This window comes from Agelaius tricolor, unplaced genomic scaffold, assembly GCF_023055355.1.
Source record: "Agelaius tricolor isolate 1412-34295 unplaced genomic scaffold, bAgeTri1.0.p SCAF_4, whole genome shotgun sequence".
Lineage (NCBI taxonomy): Eukaryota > Metazoa > Chordata > Aves > Passeriformes > Icteridae > Agelaius > Agelaius tricolor.
The window spans coordinates 17,978,260-18,004,049 of NW_027269264.1; the positions used below are offsets into that span (position 1 = coordinate 17,978,260).

General features: G+C 37.6%; 1 protein-coding gene across 2 annotated transcripts in view; it reads left to right on the forward strand.

The window, feature by feature from the left end:
* The first annotated feature begins 2,245 nt into the window (after nucleotides 1-2,245).
* Nucleotides 2,246-25,790, forward strand: part of MFSD14B (major facilitator superfamily domain containing 14B) — a 30,568-nt gene continuing 7,023 nt past the window's right edge. Inside the window, exons 1-9 of one of the 2 annotated variants that reach the window (XM_071424784.1) lie at nucleotides 2,408-2,536; nucleotides 7,625-7,683; nucleotides 14,532-14,627; nucleotides 17,711-17,773; nucleotides 19,986-20,113; nucleotides 20,989-21,103; nucleotides 22,067-22,285; nucleotides 23,346-23,459; nucleotides 24,019-24,090. In XM_071424784.1, coding sequence (XP_071280885.1) covers nucleotides 14,619-14,627; nucleotides 17,711-17,773; nucleotides 19,986-20,113; nucleotides 20,989-21,103; nucleotides 22,067-22,285; nucleotides 23,346-23,459; nucleotides 24,019-24,090 — 720 coding nt within the window. In that variant the 5' untranslated portion in view covers nucleotides 2,408-2,536; nucleotides 7,625-7,683; nucleotides 14,532-14,618. Of the gene's footprint in view, nucleotides 2,537-7,624; nucleotides 7,684-14,531; nucleotides 14,628-17,710; nucleotides 17,774-19,985; nucleotides 20,114-20,988; nucleotides 21,104-22,066; nucleotides 22,286-23,345; nucleotides 23,460-24,018; nucleotides 24,091-25,790 lie in introns of both variants that reach the window. The other variant, XM_071424783.1, reaches the window with a different exon arrangement.

Here is a 25,790-nt window from a genome sequence, read left to right on the forward strand (position 1 = left end):
ATGGTCACAAGGACACAAAGGATGACCCAGCCACATCCAAGAGTTGAGCATTGCCCCGGCAAAGGCAGGCCTGGCCCAGCTGTCCCACAGAGCAGCATCCAGCTCAGGCCAGCAGCACCTTGCACCCCAACACTGGCCATACACCATATCTACCACTCCTTGGGCAGAGCCCTCAGTGCCATCCAGCCCCTCGGTGTTAAGGCCCTGCTGCCATGACAGCAGCAGCGCTCCCTGTTCAGGAGGGCACTCAGGACTGTGTGCAGGATGTTTGTTGGCACCTGAGGTCCATGAGAGCAGCAGTGCCTGGCTGCCAGCACTGTGCCAGAGCCTGGAGATGACTGTTCCGAGCACCAGAGGTGCCAGTCGGAGAGAGCACCACCGGGCAGCATGGCATGGATAAATGTTGTTCTTCTGGAGTCCCATACTGTTGTTATCAGATTTCTAAAGTCCATACCTCCTCAGTGTGTTATGGCTGCAGATCTTCATAGCACAGGCTCCTTCTTCTGCATGTTGTTCTCTCTCAGGTCAGGGCTCCTCCAAGGCTCTCCCTGACTGGCTAACCCACCCCCTTTTATCCCAGTTATCTTCATTGGTCACAGCTGCAGCCCAGTTAAGGACATCACAGCTGCAGCCCATCAAGGACAACTGGAACCTCTTGGGGCAGAGCCTCTATACAGATATTCTAGTACAATACATTTCCTCTACTACAGATAAATGCAGGGACAGCATCTCAGTCATCCAGCCATCCCAAGGGCATCCTCCTTGGGATACTCTTGGCCATGATTTATTGAGATCAACATATGATTAACCTCCAGACAATGTTGTTAATTTGGTACTTCATTCTTCTGCTTAGAAATACTTTGTTCAAACAGTGTTGCAGGTGTTTCACACTTCACAAAACCTCACTAAACTATGTGAAAAAAACCCATTAGGTCTGGTTCATATTTTTTCTTCAATAAACCAGGCAATTTAACTTCATTAACTCCAAAAAATAGATTAAAATACAAAAAACTTGCAGGTACCTAAGCTGAGATAAAGTATAGTTTTAAATTTCAGAGACTATTTTTTATTTTCTCTTAGCAAGTGACTAGCTACTGCCAGATATAAGAATTATCTCAGAAAACTATCTATGCAGTTTCTAGTATCTTTTTAAAGCAGAAGTAGACTTAGAAGTCTACAAACCCAATGACTACTCAGAATTCTTTTCCCCAGGATGACCTATCTTCACTTACCAACACTTTCAGCTGACATTTCAACAGTCACTCATGTTCATTGTATTTCTACAACACTTTATAGTTTTGATTAATCTGAATAGCATTCTCTAACAAACTCTATGTCTTTGTTATTAATGACACCTCCAGATAGCTTAAAAATATTGCTAAGAATACTCTAAAAAGCATAGAGCACAGAACTGGGAGGAACTGTACTAGTAACATCTCTTCATAAACTCAGTATTTATTCCTTTGTCGTGTTTCCACTTATTTGGACAACCAGCTCCTAGTAAGGATTATATATGTAGTTTAGCATGCTAACAAAACTGTTCTAACTTTAAATTCTGTATGCAATAAGGACATAAAGCAGTTGACGGGTCAGTTGAACCCAGATCAAAAGTCATTACAGCTGATAATTTAATAGTGGTTTGTATATAAAGTGGATTAAATACTTCACTTATATATGTAAATATTTTAATGGTGAAATTTTAAAAATACAATTATGAATTTAAGTAATACATTTTACATGAACCTTACATGGTAGACAGGTTTCTTGCTGATACATCAAGCTTAAAATTCATACATTTCTGACTGAGGAATCTGAATTTAAAAGGTTCTCATCCCTTGGAAGCCTCAATACAAAAACCAAAACAAACCAATGACAAAAACCAACACTGAAAACCGTACAGGGAAAAATCCCTTGCCTTTCAAGTCAGTAGAAAAATGGTTAAGTCTTGAAAAGAGCAAAAATATTGTTATATTTCATGGTGACTATTTTTGAAGAAATGAAAAGTTTTGTAAGAGCTTCTAGACTACTAAAACAAAACAAAAAAAAAAAAAGTGGAAAGCAAGCATCAAATTCTACACGCAGTTGGCTTGGGCTGGCAAGGAAATGTAAAGAAAATGAGTTGAAGCCCTTCCAGCCTCGCCGGCCCCGATTCCCGGAGGGAAGCTGGCCGCCGCGCGCGCCGCCGTTCGAATCCGCCTCAGGGCCGGGGGCGGTTCGGGGCGAGGGGGCGGGGGCGCGCGGTCACGTGAGCCCGGCGGAGGCGGCCGCTGCAGCCGCCGGCCCGGCCCGGCCCGGCTGCTGCGGGAGGGGCCATGGTGGGAGCGACATGAGCCCCGAGCCGGAGCCGGAGCCGGAGCCGCCGCCAGCCCAGGACCGGGCGGCAAAGGAGGAGGAGGAGGAGGAGCCGCCGCCACCACCACCACCGGCGTCGTCGTCGCCGCAGCCGCCGTCGTGGGAGGGCGGCGACGGCGCCAGGTGGGGCGGCTGCATCATGCTGGGCAAGAGGGTCGGCCTGACGGCGGGCGGCTGCGGCGCGGTGAGTGCACGGTGGGAGCGGGGGCTCCGCCGAGGTGGCGGCGGCTGCGTGCGGTTCCTGCCGGCCTGAGCGCGGCCGTGCGTTACGGGCTGGGCCGGGCGGCCCGTGGGTATCAGCGCCCGCCCGGCCGTGAGGGATAGCTCCCCTTCAGTGCCTGCCGAGGTGTTTCCTGGAGCGTCCTGCCCCTGGATGCCTTACGGAAGTTGAGGTGCGGCGGGTTCTTCTAGTCGGCCCTGCCCTACCTTGCCCTGCCCGACCCTGACAGCCCCGCTGCATTCTTTAGGAGTTTTATCCAGGGCGGAGTAACCTGCGTAACAGCACCTGTGAGCAGGTGGCTGTAAATAAGTTTTCTTTTAAAATGTATGAATCCGAGGTGTCAGGAAGGTAAAACTTAAGTTTTCCTTAAGAGCTCTTGGAAGTGCTCCGTATTGAACCTTACCCACGGGGTTACCGTATGCAGTTTCTGTAAGTGGCTGTGCTGTTTCGTCTCTTCACACTGAGCGCTCAGATCTTGTGCAAAAAGAGGAGCTGGAAGGGAGTTAGTGATCCGTGCCCTCGCTGCAAAGTTGCGTTTGTAAGTGTGGTAGCCGTGCCTAATTGCTTTCTGAAGAAAAAGGCTTAAGCCTTTCTCTAAGTACGTCAGTGTGCTCACAAGGTGCCTTAAAACCAGCTCAGAGGTCACATCCCTTGAGCTTTGGGCAGTAGATGACAGGTGACTTGTTTCAGGCAGGATGGTGCTGGCTGAGGCGATACAACTCATCTTATTTTTTGGGAGTTAACCCAGCGCTCCAGATGGAGTAGAAGAACCCAGGGGAAGGCACAAAGTAAATAAAACAGGTGATTCTGGAATGAACAGTTTTTGAAAGGGTACCGGTGCAAAACAAGGCAATGCCTTACCAGGCTGAATCTTTTTCAGCAAATTGAAATCGCATACATTTTTTTTTTGCATCTGAATTGCAAGCTGTTAATAACTTTTCTTGAGGTATATTTATGTTCATGTGTACCTGAATAATTTAGTATTAGTTTGCTCACAAAGTTGGGTATGCTGAAAGCTCTGCACGTGCCAAAAGTTATAAAACAGTGTTAGGTTTGTGTCAGGGAGTCAGCATCTCCTTTGTGTGTTACCTGTCCTCCCACAGATAAGCATCTGTGCTGTCAGAGAGAAGATAGTGCGGCTGTTTTATGTGAAGGTGAAGAAGTATTTTTAGCTGTTATATTTAGTACATTAATGATGTAGCATTAATGTGATATCGTAGTTAGAGCTGAAGAATATTAAAAAAAATCCTGAAATGTGTATCTGTTTGATACACATACATTCTTTCTGCCTTACTTGTATTTGATGAAGATCTTAAGGTACTTTTAGTAGATGATTAATGCAGAGAATATGTAGAAAAATGTTCTGTGGAATTCATTAGTAAAGTAATTTCTTTTATGTAAGTTAATTCCAAAATGACAGTTTCACACTTCTTATGGTGTATCTCTTCTGTATTTGAGTCTTTCAGTTGTCTTTTAGAAATGGTTATGCCCTTCAAAAAGCAGGTTGGACTCTTCAAGAAGTGCAGCTGGTATCTGCTGTATGGTAGAATTGCTGTTCAGATTTGTGTGCAGTATGTCTCATTAAAGAGTCTAGTGTATATGGAATCTGAAATCAGACTACACAAGTATCTCTGAAAGAGTTTTGAAAAGTTAATGTTTTAGTTAAGAAACAGAAAGTTTCAGTTTTATCAGTTCAGAAGATGTGGTGAAAGAAACAGAGGATTGATCTCCTAACTGTATAGAAGAAAAATAGTTGAATTTTTTGACGTATGAACAGGGGCTAGGAAATGGAAGGTACAGGCTGGGAAATTTAAAAAGAAATTAAAGAACTGATTTCTTTCTCTAATTTTGAAAAGTAAAACTCAAATGGAAATTAAATTTATAACTGACAAAGGCTCTAACCCATTTTTTTATTAATGGATGGATCTGATAAAGTTGGATTAAGTGTTAAAAAATGCTTTTGAGAACTTAATATATGCTCTTCTGTAAGTTTGAAAATTTAGCTTCAAAATGACATAAATTCTTAATTTTGTAAAATGATCTGAGGTTTGTTTTCTGAGTGTATTTTTTGTCCCTTCCCTCTTAGTTGTGCCCTTGGAGGACTTTGTGATCCTCTAAAGCATCTCATATGAGACAGACCGCATGGGGCTCTAGCCTTATCTCAGTAGTGCAGTTTTATCATGTTTGGGTCTGCATCTGTTCCTGACTGAACAGTCTGTTTTGTAATTGCAGTTCCTGCACCACCCTGTGATTCTCACATGATTGTCATATTGCTACAACTCTCTCTGCCTAGACTTTATTGAAGGAGCGTATTCACAGTAAAATATGAGGGACTGGATCATGGCTTTAGATGTAGTTGCAGAGATCTGCTTGATTTCAGTGGGAGTGCATCCCAGGCATTTGGAAGAGGAGTCTTGCTGCTTGGACTGCTGCTGAAGAAATAAATACAGAAACGAATTTTTTGTGAGCTGCTTCTTCTCTGAAGAATGTCTTAATTTTGCATTTTTATTTTTACTCTTTTTTTGTATCACATCAGTAAGACAAAGTGGAAGAGTATGACCAAGTCTGTCAGATTGTGCAAGGTTTTCTCCTTTTATCCCTCCAGCTTGGGTGTAAGAAGCTTCTGGTTTTGGATGTAGCTGTAACTAACCTCACCTTGCTGAACGCCCTGGGTTCACTGAATTGAAGAGCTGAAATACAAATGCTGAACAAATGACTTATGAATTGAGTTATTACCTCAAAATTAATAATAGTTAAACAATAGTATGTTTAACTAAATTCCAATGGAATTAAATAATTTTTCTTGGCTGTATTACCATGACTTCAGTGAGCCTCAGAAATTTAAGTAAATGATGCCATGGGACATTTTGTTAGCTCTTGTGCCATCTTGTTATATATGAATTATGAATGCTGGTAGTATAAAGCTTAGCATGGCATTCAGAATAGTTGCACTGTGCACTTCATTTCTGGGCAACTTATTGTCGGCAAAATGTCACACTAAGGAAACTTTTCAGCAAAATAGCGTCATGCTATCTAAATAAAGTGCTTTTGTGGGAGAAATTCTAAATAGAGTGTGAAATAAAAAGTCACACATCTGTACCTCTTTGAGAATTAATCAGATGTTAGTTTCATGTTCTTGGACACTGCAAAATGTCACAGCTATTATGAAGCCCAAGATCTTTATATATTTTGGAAAGATAATATAAACATTCTGAACTGTACATCTTGGAATTTTGCCAGCCTTTATTATTTAAATTTTATATTGGTTTACACAGCGAAGCACAACTATATGTGCCCAAAGAATTACATATTCTTGCCCTTCGTGTTAGCAGTTTTCTTTTTTATACTCCATAAAAAATACAGCGCAGTAAAACTAAGGCAGCATGATTTAATATTTTGAGACTTTACTGAAACAGGTCTGAACTCAGTAAGCTGGTTTCTTAAATTTCTTGCCTGTAGAATTTAAATTATATTGCTGGTGGTAAAAACATAGTTTTTGGTAGTTCATTTGTCAGTTTGGGTGTCAAGTTCTTTGTGGAGCACTGTTTTCTCCCACACAGGTTATTTTTACTGTTAAATCTGAATAATTAGAGATGAACAATATTACATTCTCAAGATTGCCAATGTAATTCTGAATCATCCCATCCTATTAGATTGACATTAAGCCTGAATTGTTACCAGGAATGTTTAACTGTTCTGTTTAAAAACAAATCATTCTGGTTTATATTTTTGCTGAGAGGGCACTTCTGCTGTTACAGGTCTACTGTTACTGATGCTCTGGGTTCTATCAGTGTGGATGTTGTTGCATTCCAAGAGAAGCACTGTAGGCTAGATCAGTAAAAACTTAAATTATCAAGTCCTAGTTATATAATTAGTCATGAAGATCCTAACCTCGCCTGCTGGACAAGGAGTTTGAGTAACTATCTGCACTGTGGAGAAGCATGTGTATTAACTAAGCAGCCAGGGCTTTTTAGAGGAATTTCTCAGTGTTGTACATATTTCTAAGTTTTACAAGGAAAACTTAAACAGATAAATTGGCTTCCAACTTGCTGTAGTGTGATATGCTGGTTATATGTTACTTCTGTATGAAGTATTTTAATTAAGCAATGAAGTATTGTCTAGAGTGGAGCTTTCAGAATGTGGCAGGATGTATGGCAGTTGTTTTCTTGGGTGGTCTTCTTACCTCAGTGGCTTCAGCAATGAAGACTGAACCAGAAATGATCTTCGTGCTTTATGTGCCTTAAAATATTCTTGCTTCTAAACTTGTCCAGTCTAAACTGAAACAGGAATGTGTTCCCAGCAGGAAATACAGTATGGCATGACATTTTAGACCTTAAGAATAGATTGTGTAAAGTGCCACTTATTTTCTTGTATTTTAGTGTAAGGAGGTGGTGGCAAATTTTTTAACACCCTTCGTGTCATGTCATTCCCAGTTCAATGAATCCCATTTGTACCTTTCTGCAAATATTTTTATTGCAGTTTGGAGGAAACTGCTTCAGTATTCCACCATATCTTTGGTAGTGTTCCTTTTCTTTCTGTGGGCCTCTTGTGCTTCTGTAAAATAGATTATTCAACAATGAATATTGCTTAAAGCTTCTGAACGAAACAGTCATAGGATAAGATGAGGATCTTTATGTAGAGCTATTAAAAATGGTCAGAACATCAGAAGAGGAGGATTAGCTAGGCAGGCACATCACATGTTAATGCAGTAATATAGTGATAATCTTTTTCCTAACAGGGGAAGTTCTTTTGAACATGTGTTAGTAAGCCACTGCTGAATACTAAACTCATTTCTTTCATTGTACTCTTTTTTTTCCAGGATCACATTCTGATGTTGTAATCATCTTATATGTGGAATTAAAATTGTTTCTTCTTGTTTGCATTGCTTAAATTAATATACATTAATTTCCATCTGCCATTTAATTTGTTCTATACATTCCACAAACTTCTGTTGTTCTTTGCCATTGCTCTCATTGCCCTATAACTCTTCTAAAGTGAATTGCTTTTTGTCATCAGTGAACTTCGTCACTTCACTTTCATCCTTTTTTACAGCTCACTTCTGAATGCGTTGAACAACATAGGCACTAGGACAGAGCAGGAGGAGTCATCCGGTAATGTCGCTGTGCTGTATGAACAGATTGCAGTCAGTTATTTCTTTTTTTTTAAATTGTCCTGGGTTTTTTTTGTGCGTGTTTTGGGGTTTTTTGTGGATTGTTTTTTTTTGTTTGTTTGTTTGTTTTCCCTACATGTGTGTGTTTGCTTTTCTCTTTTCTTTTCTTTTTCTTTTCTTTTTCTTTTCTTTTTCTTTTCTTTTTCTTTTCTTTTTCTTTTCTTTTTCTTTTCTTTTTCTTTTCTTTTTCTTTTCTTTTTCTTTTCTTTTTCTTTTCTTTTTCTTTTCTTTTTCTTTTCCTTTCTTTTCTTTTCTTTTCTTTTCTTTTCTTTTCTTTTCTTTTCTTTTCTTTTCTTTTCTTTTCTTTTCTTTTCTTTTCTTTTCTTTTCTTTTCTTTTCTTTTCTTTTCTTTTCTTTTCTTTTCTTTTCTTTTCTTTTCTTTTCTTTTCTTTTCTTTTCTTTTCTTTTCTTTTCGATTCCTGTGGAAAGTTTGCTTGCTTTAAGAGCCTTTAGTGAGTACCTTTGAGTGCGTTTGCTGAATTGTTGGAAAGCTTATTGATGTGATCTGCCTTAGCTATACATGTGCTTTTGAGAACTCCAGGAACTTTTTAAGGCACAGTTTCTCTTTGCAAAATCTTCACTGGCTTTTTCATTTTGAATGAATTGTTTTTCTGATACTCTAGACCTGTGCAATATGATTTAGCCTAGCTTTCTGTTAAGAAAGTCTGTTACGATCTTCCAGTCCAGATAAAGATCTGCTTAAGGTGTTTGTTTTGCAACTGAAATACAAGTTTGGACGGTGTATAATCTTAATTAGTTATGATTTATATTGCAGCTCACAAGACATACCTAAAATGCTATACTGGATTGGAAAGCACTTTCATTTGTATTCTATGTATTTTTGCATTGAATTTTTGCCAGCAAAAATTCCAGCAAGCAGAGCATTTCTGGTGAACAGTTGGAATTAAGGTGGATCCAAAATGCTTCTGTTTGAAAATTAAAGAAAATAGTCACTAGAAAGTTTTATGGGGATACTGCATGTTTGTCTCTATCTGGGTAAGGTGTGGAAGAAAGAGAATTCATCGTGAAGTTAGGTGGATTGGTGGCATAATACTTGTTCAAGAATAAGCTAAAATGATTAAATAGTCTTGTAGTGAGATGTAGCAGGAGAAGTTTGCATTTGAAATGGTTGTATTTTGGGGGAAACTAATGAAATAGTAATGAAGATAAGTGTGTAAAGGGAATGAATTTTATAATTTGTCATGAACTTCAGAATCTGAATGATTGATACATGAAAGCATGTTTCTTGGAGTGTTTTACTGATTCTGTTAATTCAGTTCTTTTCCTCTTGAAAATACCAGAATTGACATAGTGGACTGCAGTGCAGGTGGTAGTGTAAAAAATGACTATTTGAATCAGTTAATTTTTGTAGTGGAAAATGTTTCTGTAGGCGCTTAGAAAAAAAATAATTAAACTCATACTAATTAATTAGAATGTTGTTTTACATATTGCAGGACAGTGAGTGCTCTTTGCAAAGTTATGTCTGTACTGCAAGTAGAACAAGCAACTAGCAGACTCTCCTGAGGGACCCTAGTCTTGGTGGGAAGGAATTTCCCAGGGGATGGTGTAGGGGGACAAAAGCAAGTTCCTGTGGTTGTCAATTCAGAAGTTCAGTTTGAGTTTGGTTGTTATCTGCCTGAAAGAGAATAGGATTATGTTACTGGAAAGGTACTTTAGGGAGATACCTTCCTCTTCAGGACAGGATCAGCAGTGAGGCCTGAGCAGGTTGCCCAGGGCTTTTCCAGGTGTACGATGAAACAAACCTTTCATGTCCAGCTCTGCTGCTTCACCCTTATGGGAAAAAAACCCTATTTATCCAGTTGAAACTTTTGCTTAATTTGCCTAGCAGGACTGTGTGGCCCTCATCAAAACAGAAAAATTTGAAAAGGTGCTCTGGATGACTTCAGGATTTGAACAGTCACAAGTGATTTTATTCTGAAAAAAGCATATTTCTTCAGAAAAATAAACAGGCATTCTTGAAATTGATGTTAAGATGCTTTTGCAGGCATTCAAACAATTTTAATTATTACATTATAGATTTGAATTAACAGATAAGTAGTTATCTAAAAACTGTATGAATAATAAATACCGCCTGTTCTTAGTTCGCTCTGCAGATCTAGGACTGGCTATAAGCTTGCATTTTGCTGCAGAGTATTTTAGGGTGAATTGTATTAGCTGTTCTTCAGAATGTCTTAGGTAAGATCTTGTTACTAATACTAGAATGCATTTCCCTCCTCCTTTTCTATGAGCAATTATTACCAACTGGATTTATCATTTTGACATTCTTTCATGGATTTATGAATGTTCAACAGCTGTTTAGCTTTGCAAAAAGATTGTACTGCCTCCCACTAGTTATCCCAAATTAAGTTTCAGATTTACTCTGAGGCCAAGAAAGGCAGAAGAAAAAAATGATTTTTTAGAATTAGGCAGTGAAAAGAGGCATTGAAGGAGCAAAATGTAAAACTGGAGAAATAACAGATGTTTTGTTAGAACTTTTAAGGCTTCAGATTTTACAATGATGGCCTAAAACTTGTATTGTTAAGCATTTGAGATGAAGTAATGTTTTGCTCATTAATGATTGTGCAAGTATAAAACCTTGACAAACAGCTGCATTTGAAGGCTGTTATAATGTTCATACATAGTTTCGCAGCCCACACACAGTCCTGTCACGTTAAATAGAAAAGTAGTTTCTACTCATGTGAGTAGAAAATAAGCCCTTAACAATTTTAAGGCTTTTCTGAGGACACTTACAACACTTTCAATTTTGAGGGCAGTGAATGAGGCATGCAACTTCTATGTTGACCATATCTGCACTATTTCTCAAATCCTTTTTTATTTCTCAAATCCCTACAGGGTTCAGTAGGTTGTTCCAATACTGTTTATTCAAGAAGCCTAAAGGTCCTGTGCTTCAAGGTTTATAACCATTTTTTACATACTCAAAAGTTCTCTGTGTAAATTTCATGAAGTTTTGTTGCAGGGTATTTTCTCAATGCAGAAATGAACCTCACCCAATAGTTCTGGTACAGCTTTATGAAAAAGGCAAGTGTGAAATGTTTTTAGAAAACTCTTTGATTTTGAACTGAGTAAAGAGTTTTCATTGTTGGTTTTTTTTTTTTTTTTTAATTTGTGGACCAGGCTGTGTACATGATCAATCATAAACTATTTTGGTTTCTTAAAAAATAAGTTGATACTTGATTAAAAATTGGAAGCTTCTGTGATAGAGTTTTTGGGAGCTACAGTAAAGATGAACATTCAGAAGTAACTATCTTCATCAGTCCATTTGATACTGTCAGTAAACTTTCCTGGTTTCATGATCTTAATTTTCCAATGCAGCCCTTAGCACAAGATTTTTAATTAATCTAGGTATTTAGGACGCTGTAAAGAGAATGGAAAGTAAATAATCAACTGTAGTCAAAGTGGATAATATATTGGTAGTTCTAGTATGTTTGACATAGAATGCTTGTCTTATTTTTAACAGGTACATGTTCCTTTCAAGATCCTTTTAGTTTTTCAGGTCATGGCTTGAATCCAAAAGGCTTTGGTGTTTTCTGTTTTTTTAGTAGGTTGGTGCAGCTAACTGTAAGCTGTGTGATGTGGCCAGAAATGACTTGCAGACTGTTTTAATCTCCATGCTTGTCTTTGAGTGTGTATGTACATCATTTTTCTGCTAAACTGTATAAGTCTCAGATCAAATTTCCATGTAATAAAAATACTATTAAAAAACTCCAAACACTCCAAAACTTCATTTTTCATGGCATTAAAAATGTTTGCCAAATGCAGACCAGATATTAATGATGCAGCAGCATACTTAGCAGTATAAAGTTGTGAGGGAAGTAAAGTGGAGGCGGGGGTGTCCCTTACCTACTCTGCTGTAAAATTTGCTTTTTTCAGAGGAAACTGCTGTGGAAGGGGTCTTCAGACTTCAGTGTAATTAGTATTAAGTGCTAGTCTGACTGACAGACATCTTGGCAAAAATAATATTCATAAAATTGTTGTCCTATTACCTTATATAGAAGTACTTACAGACTTCATATATGAGGAGGATATTTTTTTACCCCCATAGCCTTTGGAATCTTTGCTATTTAGAAATTAAAAATTGCATGTTAATAACTCTAGAAAGCTTTCCAGAGATAATCTTTGATCTATGATATTGTTTCCAAGGAGAAAGAGAATTGTTTTCTTCAATTTGTCATGCTTGGAAGCAAGCTGCAATGTAGAAAATACATTGAACCTTACTAGCTAGAATACACTGCTCCTGCAGGTTTTGATAAACTGATGGATCTAAAAATTATTACAGATCTATGCATTTACTGTTTAAACACTTGGAATTTCTTCACAGTTTTTACTCTAGACAGTTAGGTTAAATGAATCTTGTAATGCAAGCATTTTCAACACATGTGATTTCTACCAATTTGATCAAAAGTTTTTGAGCAGGGGAAAAACACGGAAGGTGTCTGTACTCTACCTTCATCATAGGTTGTCTTGACTTTTTTTTTGTGTTCAGTGCGAGATCCTGAGTTTCAGGCTCGCCCTGGTGTCCACTGGCTGAAATGAGTCAGATATTTATCAGATTTTATTTGATATTTATGACTGGGTAGTGTCCCTTTAACTGAATTCTGCATTATTAAATTGTGCTCTTTTGTTGGAGTGAAATGGCCTTGGATTGGCTGGAAACACTGAAAAACAGTCTTCTGCAGGACAGTTGCTAGGAGAAAGGCAAAGATAATTTTGGAACACAAAAACTATGTAAAACAGTTACTATGCCAAGGGGTAGTCAGAAATTAAAACATCATGGAATGTTTTTGATTGGAAGGAACCTTGAAGATCATCTAATTCCTACCCCTCCACCAGTGGAGAAGATTCCATCCACTAGGGAAATTGCTCAGGGCCCCATCCAGCTAGCCTTTAACTCTTCCAAGAACTTGATGCAGTGCCTCACTGTTTGTTGAGTGAAGAATTTCTTCCTCATACCTAATCTAAAGCTGTCCTTTGTTCTTTTTAAACCACTCCCCTTCTCCTATCACATTCTCCCCAATAAAAAGTCATCGTTCTTTTTTAAAAGTCACTCTTTTTTAAAAGACGCCTTCAAGCAGTGAGAGGCCACAGAGGTCTCCCTGGAGCCTTCTCTTCTGTTCTCTTCTTGGAGGCTGAGCAACCCCAGCATTCCCAGCCTGTCTTCACAGGAGAGATGCTCCAGCCTTCTGGTAACTTTGTGGCCTCCTCTGGACCCACTGTAACAGATCCATGTCCTTCCTCTATTGATGGCTCTGGAGCTGGACACAGTGTTACAGGTGGGGTCTCATGACAGCAGAGTAGAAGATCAAAAATCCTCTCCCTTCACTTCCTGGCTACTCACTCAGGTTTTAATGCAGCCCAGGATGTGGTTGGCCTTCTAGGTTGTGAGTGCATATTGCTGGCTTATGTCCAACTTTTCATCCACAATAACCCCCAAGTCCTCCTCAGGGCTACTCTCATTCTTCTCCCAGTCTGTGTTCATGTCTGGGATTGCCCTGACCCAGGTGCAGCACCTGGCACCCAGACCTCTTTTACTTAATGAGATTCTTGTGGGCCCAATTCTGAAGTTCGTCCCTCTCTCTGTGGATGGCAGGCTGTCCTTCCATTGTGTCAGCTGTACTGCACAGCTTTGTGTCATCTGCAGTCTTGCTGGAGCTGTGCTCTATCCCACTGTCTGTGTCAGGAGTGAAGATATTGAAGATGACTTGTCCCACATTAGAGCCCTGAGGGACACCACTTGTCACCAGCCTCCACCTGAACACAGAGCCACAACTCTCTGGTTGCATCCATCCAGCCAGTTCCTTATCCACCAAATGGTTCACACTTCAAATCCATGTGTCTCCTATTTGGAGGTAAGGATGTCACATGGAGCTGTGTTGAAGGCTTTACAGAACTCTCGCTAAATGATGTCTGTCAGTCTCCTCTTGTCGACAATGGCTGTCACTGCAGGGAAGCCCACTCAATTGTTCAGCACCTCTGCTTAAATCTCTTTCAGGAAGAAAGCAAGCAAGCAGCAGTTCTGGTTAAATGCATCTTTCCCAAGGGTTCTGCCCATTTAATCTAAATAAAAAGATTTCATTAATCTCATCTGGGATCAAGTCCTTTGATCTTGAATGGCAGCAGTTTCACAAAATCATGAGTACTTTGATAGTTTGCTAATTCTTTCTGGAATTGCTTGTTGACCAGTAGAATAGTTCCACAGTCTGAAGTCTGTATTTGCAGACACAAGCACAGAATCAGTTGGTCAGCAATCAATAGAAAACAGTTGTCCAGATGACATAAACAACTCCTTATTGTCTCATACTTTGGCATTTTCAAATACAAAAATTGTTGCTCTTCTGATTATGTACATTGTCATGGTTTTGTTGAAGCAGTGCTGTGGTCTTAATGAAGTGGATGTGTCTTGTCACTTGTGGAGGAAGCAGGGAGAGGTATACCATTTGTCACCTTGTCGTGGAAGGGTTGTGAATGTGGGAGGAAGCCTAAAGACATGTTGGAGGTGAGAGCAGTACAGGACAATGTCAGGAATAATGCCAATAATTCTTTTCAGTCAGCAGGTGTTCAAGGGAGCAAACTTGAAGTTCCCTAGAGATCTTTTATTGTTTTGTAATACAAAACAATTTCTCCTCCCTTGTTTGGCTTATTGTTGTTCCCAAGGGCTTGGTTAGTAGGTCATGCTGAAAAGTGGTTATGCTCAAAACATGTTTGTAAGAGATATTTGCACATGTAATGAACTGGATGTGTACAACCACTGCATTTGTTTTTTTTTCTTAGCAACAAGGTATTGGTCGGCCGAGTGTATACCATGCAGTGGTGGTCATATTTCTGGAATTCTTTGCCTGGGGGCTCTTGACAACTCCAATGCTAACCGTAAGTATCGTTCATCAGCTGTTGTCTTGGTATTGACAAATGTTAATTTGCTAATTTCTAGGTGTTTTGGGTTTAATTTGCTTTATATTAATGCATATCTCATTACCTCAATTCCAGAAGTCTAAGCAGCTGAGATCTGGACTGCTGAAAGACTAGAAGAGAAAGAAAAATAAATTAATTCTGCTGTACTGCTCTTTAACTCTTATTTGCCTTTTAGACTGACACCTGTTTAGTCTATTGATTAAAGTATCTCTGGAAATTCTGGCTTTTTCAAGACTTCATAGTTCAGTTAATCTTCCATTGTAACAACTGAATAAACTATGCAACCCTTCATTAACTATGTATATTCACATGGGCTGACTGTTTTGTCATTATGTAACTTAAAGTGCAAAGGCATTCATGTAAGAAATGGATTTCATAAGTATTTATTTTGTTCTGGTTATTTTCTAGATGAACAGATAATTTGAGTGTTTGGTAATAGGATATGAAGCATTTAATTGGAGGGCATGGATCTCGTTCATTTTAGTGGGGCCTGCCTGTGGGCAATTGCAGGAGGTCTACTTCTACTAGTCCAGGTTTTCATTGCCTTATACTTGAGACCACTTTGAAAACATGGCAAGCAAATTTTGTATGATTGAAAGTTATTTTTTTTATTTCTCCAAACTCCAAGTAAGATAATGTACATAACTCTTGGAATGTGTTTGCATGTGTTTGCCTAACTTTTCTAAAGACAGTCACTGCACTTCTTAACATAATTTAGTAATAAAGAAGTTCACATAAACAGTTGACACATTTCCATAAAGCAGTTGTCTCACAAAATGACTGTCCTCTCATCCTGTCTTGCTGGTGTCAAAGTATAGGGAAGCTTACTGGGTGGTCTTTCTTGTATTTTCTTTTTCTTTGCTTTTTTTTCTTAACCGAAGTGCTCAATTTCAACTTGCCCAAGTTTGACACTACTCATTTAAAAGGATAAATATGCAAATTATAATTCTTACAGATCTGTAAACCCACACAAATTTTAAGAAAACTGTGTGTTATAGGTGGGTTGTTCAATAGTTGCCCATTAGTATACTCCAATTGGAATAGGTCCATAGTTGAGGGTAATCATCTTTATTCGTAATCAGCTTTGTAAACACTGAATGGCTGCTGTGGGGTTTATATAATTTCAAGTCTGGTTTGATACTTAGCACCTGTCTTGTGATGTAGTGGTAGCTTACATTGGCCTGCTTATGAGCTAGCAGTACTAGATGTCATGTAGAGAGTGATATCTTATCAGCAACGTTCAGCCTTTGATCTGCCAGCTGCCTACTTCTGCTCAAGCAGGTTTGTCGGGTAGGAAGGGCAGAAATAATAATGTCTGGCCTGTTGATCAAAGCTCATGGTTACTCAATTTTTTGTGGGTTTTTTTCATGATTCTGTAGGTCATTGTTCACTTTCAGTCTAATTAAAATGTTGCATACTATGAAAATAAATTGTTTGATGGCTGAGAATATTTAAAGTTAAATTTTTAAATTGCTTTTACACTTCTTTTGACATCTGTCAGCAAAACTGTACTGTGTGTTACATGACACTATACTTGGAGAAGAAAAGATTTCAAGTGTTCATAAAGCACACAAAGGCTATTCTAGTCAAAGACTGCCCAGATGTTATGGACATTTTTTTTTTTTATTTATGGACTTGTAACCAGTGCTAGTAGCAATATTAATTACTTAATGATATGTTCTCTCTTCAATATATATATATATATTTTGAATATGTATCTATTGGTAGAACTTGACTAAAGCAGTTCCCTCCTCTACCAGTTTGTCAACTTCTCTTGTCTATAAAGTAACAAATTAATATCCAAGACTTGAACTTAGTATCAGCAAGGGTTGCCTCTCAGGAAAAAATACTAGAAAACAGCTCACAGGTAATTAGATTTGACTCTCTGAGTTTCCTATTTTTGTTTGTTTTGTTTTGCTTTTCTTTAACTTAGAAGACATCTACTTCTAGATCTGTAGTTTGAATTCTGGTCTTTTTTTTTCCTCAGTTCATAAGATCAGTGTTCTACCAGGTGAAGAATTGTTTTAAATACCTAATCAAAGAATGATGCCAGGAGGGAAAAGTGATGTGAATAAGGAGAATTATCTGACCAGTAATTAGTAAGAGAACCACCACTTTGATTAAACCTATGATTTGAGAATCTGAGTCCTCCTATAAAAATGATGCTGATATTTTTCAGTGACACTTTCTCAGTATACATATAAGTAATTTTTGTAATTGGTGGCACTTATCTATAAATATCAGGTGCAAATGAACGTGAGTTTTGTTTGAATCTGAATTTTTGCGCATATATGTTTTGAACATCACAATAATTTTTTTTTTTAGTCAATGTGATAGCACCTGTGAAGCCCTTAACTCTCTTGCATATTTATGGTAAATCTGTTTAGCATAGATTAACATTCTTTCCCTTGAATTAGGACTGCTGATAAAGCACCTTACATGAATTTGTAGCTGTATTTAAATACTCAGAAATCTTGCTGGTATTTATAAGCATCTACTTACTAATTGGAAGTGTTTCTAACTGTATGGCTATTTAATAGCAGCTGTGTGTTCAGTTGTGAATATAGCACTATTTTTTCTTAGTCAATGTAATTTAGCAGAATCTCATTTTCACTCTTAAATATTGAGAGTGTTTGAGTCAACCTTTTAAATGAAGTAGCTACATAAAAATTTTGTAATTTGTACTGCCTGGAGATGGTTTTTGCTTACATTGGTCCTCTTTTTGAGCAGTGTCCCAACCAACTATCTCTGCATTACAGTCTTTGCCAGCATAGGAACTTATGCGAATAAATAGATATTAAATCGTGTTTACATTTTCTTGTGATGACAAAAAAGAGGTAGAAGATACTTTGATTCTTGTTGTTCCAGGGTTTTTGTTTTTGTTTGCTTTTTTCTTTTAGTTTTTATTTTGGGATAGGATACTTGTTTTCTAACAAGTTCTCATAGACCTATCCTGTTTTACAAATCAAATTTAAACTTGGAATCAACTCTCTCCTGACTCTCATTATTAAGATGGTGCTTTTTTTTCCCCCCTCCTTCAGGTCTTACATGAAACTTTTCCCAGTCATACATTTTTAATGAATGGTCTTATTCAAGGTGTTAAGGTAAGATGTTTTTTAAACCTCTGACCTAAATATTCTGTCTGTTTTCATATTTTGACTTGTCTCAACTACATTTTCCATAAGAACATAACAAAACACTGAGAATGTAGTTAATTCTTAAATAATTTTTTTACTGTAGTGGTTGTTTCTTGGGCTGAATTCAAGTTTTACTGCGAAAGTGGCAGTATCTCGAGACAAGTGGAATGTTTCTCAGAAATTTAAATTCCTCTCATTTGAATAGGTTCCACTTGTAGCTATTTGCAATTTTGATAAGGATCTGTCTGAAAATAAAGCTAGGTTTTTGTCGTCTGCTTCCTAATGTTAAATGATTTATATCAGAGGAAAATTAATGCAATCATGATGATACCATTGAGGTAGAAAATGAAGCATTTGATCACTGTGATTTTGTCTTAAAATGCGGCATAAGAGCTAATTTTCATCAGGTTTGTTTATTTCCTGGTCCTATTTTTTTAATCTGCTCTTGAACATTCTGTGATATTCAAGATATTCAGGGCCATTTATAGCTTACTTAGACCACTGCATTCCCACAGTGGTTATGCTGAATTGTGGCCACAAAAAAGCTTGCAAGAGTTTTATAGCGTAACTAATGTAAAGTCTTATCTTTCATAACTCTTGTGCTGAGAGGCTGCAAAGCCCTTGCTGAAACTTATGACTAAGATAATTTATAGTGCTCAGAAATTATTTTTCCCTATGTCGCGTAACAAATCTATAGCATTGCTTTTAGCTGAAAGAACATAAAATCCTTAGGATCACCTATCTTTCATGGTGAACTGGCAGAACACAGTGCACTTGGGATGTTTGTCTCAGACTGAAAGAGGAAGTTATCTTCTCATTGTTCTCATAGAAAAACAAAGCTCATGTTCCTCTTCCTGTTATAAGTTTTTCTCTCACACTGCAATATAACTGTATATTAAAAGTAGTAAATAGAGGGTTGCCCATAGATTTTGTGCAGAGCATGCCTGTAGAAAAGTGCAGTAATGTAATGAATATTTGGATTGCTTCAACAGGTCTATTAAACTGGGGATCAAAGACTAGGGAGATCTTGTACTTCTGTGTCTTTTTTCTTTAAAACTTTGTTTGTGAAACATTGGAAATGTTTTTGACAGCAAAACATGTTAGTTCATGTTGCACTGAAATCTGATTCTAAGGAACAGAAACAGTAATTTCAACTGAGTAAGACATGTAACTTTCCAAGGATCTGGTAGTCTGGCTTTACAGCTTTTGCTCTCAGTCTACTTACTGGAAATGTTGAAAATCAGGTTTGTTTGTAAGGATTTGACAGAACAGTTATTTAGTACAGCAAGTCTGTATGCATATGTTAAACTTGTGTGACTACATTTGAATAAGAGAGGTAAGCTAAAGTTAGCCAGAGTAGGCTTCCAGGGTATTAAGGTGCTTACAGAACCGTGCATTTACTAATGTTTGGACTTAGGGCGCAATTGGATTGATAAATGAAGAATGTACTGATTACGAGGAGCTGTTCCCCAGTTAACAAACCTGTGAAATCCTTTCCTATTTTAATTCTCCTGTGTAATAAAATGGATATGAGGCCTAGATTCTAGGACTTCATGAAATTCTGGAAAAATCTAGTATTTGATGCTTAGTTAATTTTTTCTGGTTTTACTGTACATGTGAGTCTGACCTTTGCCACAGGAATCTCATTATGGTGTCCCATTATCTCAAGTTGCCAGGTCTGCTCAAATGATCTTAATAGTTCTTGCTATTTACAGGTGTACTGTACAGGGTGAATATATAGTATAAAGCAGTAAGTGTTTAATTTAATTTAAACTGTTAAATTTGTTGAGAGAGCAGTTATGTTACCCAAAGCCCTCTTCTGGGACAGTCCAAGTTAGAGGGCAACTTAGGTTTGAAATCTAGCACTGAGTCTCTTGATAGAGGCTAAGATAATGTCTTTTGTGGAACTAGACTGTATTTTGGAGGTGTTAAAGATTTTGCAGTTTGTGTTACTTCTATATTGAATCAAATGGCACTTGAAAGAACATAAGCTCTTTTTTTTTATTTTTTAAATTCACTCAAGTTTGATTTGAAACATAAAACATCAGAATCACAGAAAACTAGACTGTAGAACAAATAATGTCAATTTTCAGTTATCTACTTTATTCTTTTCTTATGTTGTAAAGTGAGCCTTGGAAATGTAGCTGCCGACATACTAATTGTTTTTCTTCTGTCACAGGGTTTTTTGTCATTTCTCAGTGCTCCACTAATAGGTGCTCTCTCAGATGCTTGGGGAAGAAAGTATTTTCTTCTTCTTACAGTTTTCTTCACCTGTGTCCCAATTCCATTAATGCGAATAAGCCCATGGTAAGTGGTACAAACTGCAGTAGCAGTCCTGTCAGGAGAGCAGATATTCAGAGAAGATGTTTGGGGAAATGGGAGAGGGACAATAAGACAAGAAGAAAGCAGCTTTCCTTTCAAGACATGATTGCATTATTCTGGAGGTTTTCTGTTCAAGAGGTATTCAAACTGTGTGTCCTAAAAGTAGAAATAATGGAATATGAACTATATTCATACAAGTAAAGCAGTTCTTTTAAGGATTTAGCAATCCCATCTATCTCTATTTTAAGATCAGCTGTTAATTTTTTCCCTTAGTGACTGACAGTAATAAATTTGTTTTTAAAGCTAAATGAACCTTATCATTTGTTTGCCAAAGAAAAGTATAATTGTTGCAAGTGAGATCTTTTACCTCTTTGATTAGTACTTTGAAACCAAGTCAGTACTGCTCAGTTAAGACTTTAGTTGCATTTACATTAATTGTGAAACTTGGAGGAATTACAAAAAATTTTGTTTACAGTCTGAATGCATTCAGAGTTCAGGTTCCACAGCATTATATGTATCATAGTTTATTCCTTAACTGGCTGATGAAATAACTTCTAAGATAGTTAATTTTTCGTAACTTGAACTCGAGAGGGTAAAAATCTATAGATACCATGTCCTCAAAGGACCACTTCTTCTTTTTTTAGGCTGATGTATAGTAAACAGAAGAATATAAAAGAATTTAAATGCTGTTTTTTAGTATTTAAGTGAGATTGTACAGTCATTCGTTCATCTCCAGTAAAGTTCTGTGTTAGTTCTCAAGGAACCCTCCTCTTAGGCTTAAACACAAACTTGCTTATTAGTAAGATAAAAAGCAAGAGATCTTAGTTCAAATTTTCTAATTGTTGCTTTTAAATTATTAGGTGGTACTTCGCTTTGATTTCAGTATGTGGAATATTTTCTGTTACCTTTTCTGTAATATTTGCCTATGTAGCTGATGTAACAGAAGAACATGAAAGAACTACAGCCTACGGACTGGTAAGATATGCTCCATTTGGGGAAAAAGGTCAGATTATGACCTTCATATTGAACTTGTGTTTTGATGAACAGATTGTTTCCTGATTAAAGAGTTTGATAAAGAAGTGTACCATGGCTCAAGACACTGGATTAGTGTTCACACAGTGAACGGAGTGCTGCGTGCTCATGGGAGCAGAATTAATATTTGACAACTTGCATACAGGGCATGTGTAAGAAAGAATGTCTTTAAGTTTTGCAAACAGAACATTAAATGTTAAAGACAATGCAAGTAATATAATTTAGCATAGTTCTCCATCACCTCTAAGTTGCATATCTACTTCATCTGACTTCTTTTTGGTATAAAATGGCCTTTTCTAATGTTAGAATGGTAAGAGTAAGGATGAAAATGCATAAAACAGTATTTTTAATAACTTAGACATGATCCTTCTTCATGATCAAAAGATGAGGAAAATAACTTGCTTGGTTAGTACAAACTAGTCCATTCAGAGGTAATACAATTCCTGCTTAGTTTGCTTTCCTAATATCTATATTACTTTAAGTTTTGGAGGTCTATTGATAGATGTCCTTAGCTTTTAAACTTTTTTTAGGCAGGCATTTAAATGTACTGACAACTTTTTCAGTGAAATCACTTCAAATTCATAATTAGAAAACAAAATAAAGATTTTAGTCTATTTGAATGTAAGAGCCATTTTCCTTTGAGCCAAACCTGATCTTGGAGTGTAAATCCTGTCTAGTATGGTGTGCTGTTGAGAAGGCAGTAGAAACTGTATTTGGGACCCATACTTATTGTTGTAAATAGTATGTGGTTTATTTACTTTTTTGTTTGGTTTGGGTTTTTTACTTGAATTCTTACTGGGGTGTTTTTTAAATGACACTTCTAGGGAGGGGTGGTGAGCAAGTTATGTCCTTTTTCTGTAATGGGAGAATAACCACTTTGATGCGTTTTTAAACTGTTGTGCATAGGTATCTGCCACCTTTGCAGCAAGTTTGGTGACTAGTCCTGCCATTGGAGCATACCTGTCTGCCAGCTACGGGGATAGTCTGGTTGTACTGGTGGCCACGTTGGTGGCTGTCATGGACATCTTTTTCATCCTGCTAGCTGTACCAGAATCTCTGCCGGAAAAAATAAGACCTGCTTCATGGGGATCTTCTATATCATGGGAACAGGCAGATCCTTTTGCAGTAAGATGCACTTCAATAAGTTGTTATTAAATATTCGGTGATTGATAAGTAATAATTATTAGTTGCAGTTTGTAAGCTTGAGAAGTCTTCAGCCTTACTGGTAGCTTGACTGTTGGGTATACCGTAGTCTCCATTCTCTGCTCTTGCCCATAAAGATCTAACTACATTTAAAAAACAAAATCAAACCAAACTTTGTGGATGAAATAATTCCAGATTTGAAAATAATGTTTGGTGTGAAATCCAAAGGTACAATACTTTAACTTTCTAACTTAGGTGCTCTATTTTATTGCAAACAGAAATGCTGAATTCTTATGCCCCAATATTTTAAGGTTTTACATACTCACTTTATGACTGTACTTTTGGCAGTATCTCTCTGCACTCTTGATTTCCACTTTTGGTTATGTATGATTTATTTCTAATAGAGATTGGATCTATAAAGCCTGATCTTTTTATAGGTATATATAGGAAGGGCTAAAACATCCATGCAGTCTTTGTAGTAACTTCACTCACATGTACTCAGTTATTTTATGTTTTCATTACACCTTGGTATCTTAAGAAAGGAAGAAGTGATTTTTCTTCTCAAGATCTGTCCTGCTGGGAGCTGGTTGTGAATATTGAGAGATGACTGGCATGCTTGAAAGACTGCAGTTACATAATTTGTTTTCCACAATTTATTTGTTCCTTAAAGTAATTAATATAATTGGTGAACAAGTGTAAGAAATGTATATTTTTTGCTAGTATCTTTCAAAACAAATAATTACTATGGAGGTCCATTAGAAGACATTAGGTATTACAATTATGTAATGCTGTTTTTGGGGAATAGTTTTGACTTGGTACTGAACAGTAGCTTCAAAAATCTTGATGGAAACTTTACTTAAGAATTGAGATCCCCAAACTGTATATAAAGAGATTATTTGTGACTTAAGGTTCAGCTTAACAGTGTCCATGTGTAATTGTTTTGATGTATATACATGCAAAAAAAGGGAATTACCTTCTTTCTTTATGCTTTCATAGACTTTGTACAATGTTTTAATACCTGCCTTGTTCTTTTGTTTTACAGTCTCTAAAGAAGGTTAGAAAAGACCCTACAGTTCTCCCAATCTGCATTACAGTGTTATTCTCATATCTGCCTGAGGCTGGCCAGTATTCTAGTTTCTTTCTGTACTTGAGACAGGTAAATATTGGTCTCTTCACATCTTACTAAGGATGTTTAAATAAATATTCCTTATGACCTCTTTGTTGTTATAGGCTTTGCTTAGAGGCCTGCTTTCTGACAAAGTAAAACTTTAAAATTAAAGGCAGGGTGATTCTCTAAGCCAAAAACTGAGTAACACTTGACTCCTGATGCATAAACCCTGCAATATTTTAAGCACGTGTTTACCTTAAGCAGGCCTTTGTTCTCATTCAGTACAGCAGTTTCTGAGTCTGTCTTGAAGTGGGATCTTACCTGTCAAAGACCTGTTGTGTTTGAGGGAAGGATAGAGAACTTCAGTTTCCAGATCCATGACTTCTTCTGTCTCCTTTTTTTAAGGAGATTTTTTTTTCCTTTATACTTTGCTTGGCAAAGAGTCAAGTTAGGGATCATTCTTGAAAGTGGACACTTCCTGAATGGATACTGTACAAATCTAGAGTATAAGCAGGGATGAGTGTTTTCATTGAAAAGATATTCACTGCTAGTAATTGTCCTGGATTGTGTTTGGCATTTGTTTCACACAATTTCTGCTTCTCTACAGGTTATAGGCTTTGGATCTGCTAGCATTGCGGCATTTATAGCTGTGGTGGGCATTCTGTCCATAATAGCTCAGGTAAGCTTTGTTTCTTAATGCTTCATTTAAGCTCATCTAAAACTTCTTACATGCTCTAATATGTCAGTGTATCTTGCATTCACTAAATGTTGTATTTGTGATACAGTCCGTGTAAGTTTCTTACTTTGTATAAGCTTTCCTTAGTAATACTGGATCTGAACATCAGAAAGATAAAATTTGCTAAACTTGGATCAGTAAATTCATTGGAACTCTGACTTAAAATCACTAAAACAATACAGGAAATTTGTTACTAAATGCAAAGCATTCTGAAAGGGAAGTGCCTTATTTTAAATAAAAGTCATGCTACTTGCACCTGTTCAGTTGGTTTGTGCTATTAAACTTGCATATAGGCAGTCTTTCCAGGGTTACTTAGGCTCAGCTTGGAGGCTGAGGAGCTGTGATGCCTTGGTATCTTCTTGTCATATTTCTTAATTGGCAACAGTGAGCTGATTTTTCAACAAATCTTTATGTCTTTTGTAAATCCGAGTTTTTATTATGTGATCTTTGGTATCTTTATGGATACAGTTTGTCTTCCTGTTCTGATGACAAGAGGAGGAATGGCATATAGAGTATGTTGTACCCTTGCTGCCATTCTTAGCAGAACGAAGGTGTTTTGATGTAAACAACACATTCATCAATGTTTACCAGTTTTCCTGGTGTCAGTTGTGGCCTTCATTAGCAATTCAAGAAATTATTTTAATCTTTGTGCTGTGGTTTGTTCTGAGGCTATTGTGTGTACTCACATCTGCCAGTTATACTTTATGCAGACCAGTATTTTTCTAAAAATATCTAAGTGGCTTTCCTTCTGGTTTATAATTTTCAGTGTTAAAATGAGGAAAATCTTTTGATTTTTGAGCTTTTTGAAGAGTACACCTTACTGAAGTAATCTAGGCTTATTGACATAATCTTTGCTTCATAAATACTGATTTGTGTTGGCATGTTGGGTAAGAAAGAACTGAACACATGAAGGTAGAATTACTGTATTTTTTCTGTGTAGCATTCAAACTAGAAATGAGAAACAAGAAAGCTAGGGTGAGCAGTTGTCCTTGGCTGGATGACAAATGCCCACCGAGCTGCTCCAGCACTCCCCTTTCCAGACAGACAGGGAAGAAAAATTAAGGTAAAAAACAATTCTTAGGAGATAAGGCAGCTTATTGAAGCAAAAGCAAAAGTTTAGGTGTGTACAAACAGGGGGAAAAAAAAGATTTATTTTCTGCCTCCCATGAGCTAGCAGTGTTGAGCCGCTTGCCGGGAAGCAGGACTTCCACGCACATAGCAGTCGCCCTGAAAGGTAAACATCGTAAATAACAAATGCCCCATTCCTCCTCCTTTCCTTAGCTTTTGTATCTGAGCTGATACCATATGGGATGAGTTATCCCTTTGGTCAGTTTGGGTCAGCTGGCCAAGTTTCGTCCCCTCCCAGGGTCTTACCCATTCCCAGTCTGCTGATGTGGGGGGAATGTTGAGAGACAGCGCTGAGGCTCTGCCAGCACTGCTCAGCAGTAGCCAAAGCACTGGTGTGTTAACAACACCTTTCCAGCTACCCACAGACCAGTGGGAGCTGCTGTGGGAAAATTAACTACATCTCAGACAGACTCAATACAATCAGGAAGAGAAGAGAGGAAGTGTATTCTGCTCTGCAGTCCTGGTTCCTTTTCTCTGTATTTTTACTGAAGCATTGCTGAGCTTCTCCTGTTAAA